Below are 6,463 nucleotides of genomic sequence, written 5' to 3' on the forward strand. Positions count from 1 at the left end.
TATAGTAGGCGTCGACGATTGATGTCCATTCTGGAGTTCTAGGAAACGCATTGAGTGCATAATGTATGGTGTCTCGGTTTGTTACCGTTTCATCGAGGTTCTCGAGACCAGTAATCAATTCCTTTACCTTCGCGTGTAGATCGACTACCTTCTCACCTTTTTCCATACGGATGTTCGTCAGTCTATTCCGGAGGATGTCTCTTCTTGCTAGCTTGGCTTCGGATGTTCCTTCATGGAGTACCAGGAACTTCTCCCAGAGTTCTTTGGCCGATGAGTAGCTTCCGATGCGGTTGACTTCTTGAGGCGACAACACGCTCAGCAGGTGATATTTCGCACGGTTGTTCGCTACGGAATCACTCTGCTCCTTCTTTGTTCATTGACTCTCTTCTTTTTCTTCTCCATTCTGATTCGTCGGAGCTACAAAGTCATACTTTATTATTAACCGAATTTCGAAATCAATTTTCAGGAATACCTCCATACGACGCTTTCAGTGTGCGAAGTCCCCCTCGAATTTTGGTGGAACAATGCTTGGTCCGGCCATCTCGTTGCTTCGATCGGTGGTTAGTCCTCCTGAAGCGCCTTGCTCTGATACCACTTGTTGGTCCCTTTGGAGGCTGACAAGAGGGGAGGGGTGAATTGCCCAATAAGAATAAATCACACCTTTCTCGAATTTTCAACTAATTAACAAACACTTGTAATAATAAAAGGAAGAGACTAATTAAAGAAATCAGACACAGAGGATTTACTTGGTTTGCAATCAAAGGATTGCTAATCCAAGGAAAGGATGATGCACTATCTGATGATCTCCTCTAGGCGGAGTAGCCTCTTACAGTGTTGACAGCACAGAAAGAAAGAATAGAATTGAAAGCACTGGATTACAAGTTCATTGATTAGACTGTGCAGATCAGTGCTATATTTATAGCACTGTTCGGGGCGCCCTGAAGGGTCCGGGCGCCCTGGGGGAATAAAATTTTATCCCCCAACATTCAGATCGAGTCAAAACTCGATCTGGTCAAAATCTTCGGTTCGGGTGCCCCGGTATGTTCCGGGCTCCCCGGATCCAAAAGTCAACTTTGGTTGACTTTTTCTGTCCGGTAGCTTTGCTTCGGTTCAGCTCGTCTCGGTCTGGATCTTCAACTCCGGCTCCGCTAGCTTGGGTGATCTCAGCCATCCGGAATAGGGCTTACCCGAACCCAAGTTCCAACCTTCTCCTCGAGCAGCCTTCCTTCCCGGTTTCTCGTCCCTCGAACGTCGCATACGTTCTTCTCGCCCACCGGTGTACTCTTCCGCGGTCACCTCGTCCCTCGGACGCATCGAGACCGTCGACTCTCTCCCCGTGCCGTCCTTCTCGTTAACCGCGTCTTCCGCTCGACTTCCTGTGTTCCTAAGCTCCTGCACACTTAGACACAAGGGTTAGACAAAACATGACCTAACTTAACTTGTTTGATCACATCAAAACACCTTAGGGTTCCAACAGCACTCCCACTGACCGCACGTAGACTTCACTTCGCTCTGCAAAACAGATGACGTTAGTGCCGAATCAGGGAATGAGTCCCCGACATTGGTTCTCCGACGCTCAAGTCAGTCACAGGCGATGATGTAGAATGCGGAGCAAAAAGAATGAACACTGTAGCGCAATAGTGTATATTGCGTACATTCGTCGATACTTGGACCCCTCCTTTATATAGAGTTCCTATAGCGCACATGCACGCTTCCCCAAGCGAGCACACTTCCCAAAGTTTTTCTTGAAAAATCTTGTCAGTAAAGTGCCCCTAACACAATATCTTAACAAGCCGAGCATATCTCTGATGTGACAGTGGAAGCTTCCGTTTACGATCTCCTTGTCGACCATGCCTGGTGTCAGCAACACTAACTCCCAAAAGGATGTTGAGAAACAACAGTGGATCCGTCGTTAGGCCGAGCGGGTTAGCCGCTCGGGCAGAACTTTGTTGTTTCTACGTCTCATCCGCTCGGCTAGAACTTCACTGCGACTACGGCGCGTCCGGTCGGGCGGAACTCTGCTGTGGCTGCTGAGGCATGTTGCCAGGTCGAGAGGGGTAGCTTCTCGACCAGGACTCTACGTATAGTCTTCTCCTCCGTTCGGCATCCAACAATAAACTCAAGCTGTTTGACATACCTTCCCGAGTCAAAGGTGGGGTCGGATCGGACACCTCCTCCTCCTGGTTGGGGGCTTGCTTGCCCCGACCGACCAATACGATTATCATCCGTGTGGGCATATGATACCTAAGTGTTGACCGTCTTGACTTTGACTGCCACCGTGGCAACTGACCCACGCCCGGGTGGGCACCTCTTTATCGCCGCATCAATTTCTATTGAATATACTTTTAACAATGATTCATGTAAATTGCAAATATTCTAAAATACATGGCATTGGATGAATGGAGAGGTGATTACGAGATTATTAGATTAGGTATCCTAAATGCTCTCCTACAAACACGTAGCGTTTAGTAAGTGGTGAGACAACTAACGACTATCAAATCTAATCTTCTCATTAACGTCTACAAGGATGATGGAAAAGCATGCAACCTCTGTAGCATTTAATGTGGAGATGCTCTTTTGACAACATATATACTCTAAAGAATGTAAAGACAAATGTCTTCTTTTTCCCCATTTTGTTCGACTCCACCAGGTTCGATCCTTCTGCTCCATCTTTTCCTTCCTGCATACTACCTCAAGTAAACTCTAACTTGAGTATCGAAGTGGTCTGGCAAGACTCCCGAGGTCAGTATAATCCTCTGTTGAAGTACATGTCAGGTCCACCTCACCTTCATCATCAATGTCCTCCAAAGAATGCGCGCGTCAATTCATTCGTTGATTGATAACTTGATCATCCATGATATCGTACGTGCTCAACACTAGATGTAGGTCCATGATGGGAGTCTTCGCCTACTCTAATAGACTTGAACCCGATCATGTTTGGCCGTACATGAGAAAAGTCATATGATCAAGTCGTTGGAACTTGCCGTGTACACGTCTTCCCCGCACACGTAGCTCAAGCAATTTAGACAAAAACATCAACGAAAGAGAAAAACTCAAAATATCACTGTCATAAGTAGTAGTAGAGTTTCCTAATAATCATATTGCACGCAGAAAGTACATACAGATTTTTCGGACTTTAAGATCTAAGATCGCACCATCTAGTTATTGATTGATGTAGAGGCTGTACAACAACTTTGCATAGAGACATGCCAGATGCACATCAACGCTCATAATTTTACTCCATGGGCGTACGTGCAACTCAGACATCTGGCAAACGCATCACTTGATTGTTGAGGATCAAGCCTTGTGAGACGATGCATGGCTCAGTAATCTGTCTCAGGGAGGAAGAACCTACGGTCGCATGCACGGTGCTATCTTCCAGCCAATTGTCTAATATTTCTTTGGTAAATAGCAAACTATCATCAAAAGGCACAGGAGAATAAGCACCTTCCCAAAATCTTTGGTATTTTTCCAAGTCATCCATGTCTGGAACCCATTTCGAGCAGAGCTGCTCGATATCGGAACCCATCGTTTGGTCAAATATATCACTCTCATCGAGTGGCAAGAAAGAAGCGTCAAGTATCCGTCGATCTCCACTGAGCTTTGCTTCAGTTCCATTCTCATGCTCGTTACACGCAGTCGATTCTCTGATCCCTCTTTTACTCGTGCACTTGCGATTTATTAATTGCGTGGATCCAACTGACTGAACCTTTAGCTTCTTCTTTAGCACTGTGTTCCAGTAATTCTTGATCTCATTATCTGTTCGACCAGGTAATCTTCCAGCTATCAGAGACCACCTAGCACGTACGGGCAATCATGAGGAAGGAATAATCAATACTCTCCGATCCGGCCGCATATCATTCTGAGCAAGGAGTTTAATTAAACAACCTGTTTCCCAAAAGATTATGGAGCCTGACGATGAGATCCTCCTCTTCGTTGGATATGTTTCCCCTCTTGATGTCCGGCCGCAGATAATTCAGCCAGCGAAGCCGGCAGCTCCTCGGACATCGATTCAGGCCTAAACTGTACGCTTAACCACTGAGATATATATACATAAATAGGAGAAGAAGTTGCTATATAGGATATAATACGACCTGTTGTTTTGGGAACCTTCCCCCACCTCCCTCCCCCATGAGCTCTGACATAGTCAGTTAGGATCTGGTCTTCATCCGCGCTCCAGGCCCCCTTGTTAAAGAACTGCTTAGGTTTCTTGGTGCACATGTGTAAAGGAGACTGCAATGACCCTCTCATCAATGTCAGTCCATATAGTACTACTTACAGAGCAGCATGCATAAAGATTATATGGATGCGTATCATCATCACGTGTCCCCCCGTATGAATATTTAATATAATATAGGTACACATTCATAATGCTGGGAAGAAGAACCGTGTGACCTTCCGCTTGATGTGGATCTATACCAAATTGGAGCACCGCTACTTTAGAGACGGCTGACGGCAGCATCTTTTTCCAATACACATCGCCTCCATCAACATTGCGGAGGCTGACGGCGTAAGTTTGAGCGTTAGGCCGTCATGCATATTGCATTATTGCACCACATAATGGCATGGACATGGTCAGGCGTCATAATCACCACGCCGTGTGCAGAATCATTGCATCTGCCATTCCCACTGCCTCTTCAAAGCTAACAAAAATATGAGATCATGAGACGCTGTGAAATCTATCAGAACAAAAAAACAAAAACATGGTAACACTTCCAGAGCTAGCAAGAGGCTGACATATACATTTTTATACCACAAGCTGCTGGCTCTAGTTTGCTATCGTCCGGAATCATGAAGCTCCAGTCGGTGCTCATTTTGCAAAAATTAAGACTAGTGTGTGACAGGTATTAAAAATACACGAAAATAGACAAGGCCTCTCATAAATTCGAAGTAGTAAAGTAAGTTCTTTTTAAGTTTTTTTTTCAGAATTTTAGATGCGTGTCGTAGTATCTTTAAAGTACACTGAAAAATGCAGATCATTTTCCCAATAAATGTGAATTCATCATCTCATCGTCACCGTGTCCTAGTCATTAATTTTTCTCTATCTGTCCATTTCAAAACTCAACTTGTATTTTTTTTTTTTTCTATTAATCGCGGCACGCAATTAATTACTATATATATATTTTTTTCTTTGAGACTTAAATGAGTTAGTTGAATGCCTAAACATATCATTTCCAGTAGGAAGCTTCCTCAAGTTGAGCAATTAATTTTCCCTACATATTTAATGTCAATCAAGAATTCTCTAGTTTGATGGATTCCTGTCACTATTTCAAGGTTTTGAAAAAATTAATTATATAAATAGATACAAATTTCTCAAATAGTTAATAGTTTTAAAACTTAGTACAAGAATTAATTTTTACTCTTATAAATTTTGATAAATAATATATTAATATTTAACTTTTTATATAATATTATTTTATTTACATTTTTTGGTGTCGGCTTTCACTGGTGAAAGATATCAGACATCCTTTTTAAGTTATTCGAGGGATTTGGAGCCCGTTGCCGGAATATAATAATAAAATCATTTATTATGATTATGATTGACCCGAGAGGTAATTGTAGCATGTCACGTATAAAGAGGTCAACAGTCATCTTGGGCTAGCGAATCAAGCTAATTACTAGTAGCCGTCGATTTTATGGTGCTCCCAACCCTAGTTTATTTGTGCCTGAGCTATCCTTAACTTGGCAGCGTATCGATTTTATGACGCTCTCGATCTTAGGTCGTGCTGCGATTACATGATACTTAATTAATTGAAGATAATATAATTATTTATTTCAAGAAGTGATAACGTACACACAGATCTAGGAATTTCAGACTATTTCAGAAAGTAGATAACGATCACGTGGATCTTGGGACTTCGGACTATTTCAAGAAACAATTAATAATCGGCATATCTTGGGATATATGGAGAACGTAGGAAACAATCGTCACTCTATAAAGTTAGTCCATCCCTATGGGCTTAGGTATACGAACGCACATCCAAAAACTCTAAACATCCTCTTCGTTGAAACTAATAGATAACAAAAAGAATTATAATAGAGAATAATTCTTTGATATATTATTTACTAAAGTCATTATACTTATTTATATAAGTTGTCCAAATAATAATAGAAATATTAAATATGACATATAATTATAAGAATAGTAATAAATATAATAGATTTAGAAGTATTATTTTTGCTATTTGATTCATGTCAATCTTTACTTTGATTGTGATGTCAAATATAATAAATCTCAATTGATTAAAATCAATTCGAGATAATTTTTCATTATTGTTATTACCCCCAACAAACTCAATGGGAATGTCTGGACATTGAGTTTAAGTGCTAATTTGATGAAACATTATTTGGATAATGACTTTGTAAATATATCAGTAATTTGATATTTAGTAGAGATGTAAGAAATTAAAAATTGTTGAGTCGTCACACGCTCACCAACAAAATAAAAAAACAATCTCTACAT

General features: G+C 41.6%; 1 protein-coding gene across 1 annotated transcript; it reads right to left on the minus strand.

Annotated features, from left to right (window-relative positions):
* Positions 1–3,021: 3,021 nt before the first annotated feature.
* Positions 3,022–4,268, minus strand: LOC122017520 (transcription factor WER-like). The gene is made up of 3 exons (XM_042575159.1): positions 4,095–4,268; positions 3,889–4,018; positions 3,022–3,797 (listed from the first exon to the last, which is right to left on the minus strand). Exons 1-3 carry the CDS (start codon positions 4,249–4,251, stop codon positions 3,260–3,262), a joined length of 825 nt encoding a protein of 274 aa, XP_042431093.1. The 5' UTR covers positions 4,252–4,268; the 3' UTR covers positions 3,022–3,259.
* Positions 4,269–6,463: the final 2,195 nt, after the last annotated feature.

Source organism: Zingiber officinale, chromosome 8B (assembly GCF_018446385.1).
Source record: "Zingiber officinale cultivar Zhangliang chromosome 8B, Zo_v1.1, whole genome shotgun sequence".
Lineage (NCBI taxonomy): Eukaryota > Viridiplantae > Streptophyta > Magnoliopsida > Zingiberales > Zingiberaceae > Zingiber > Zingiber officinale.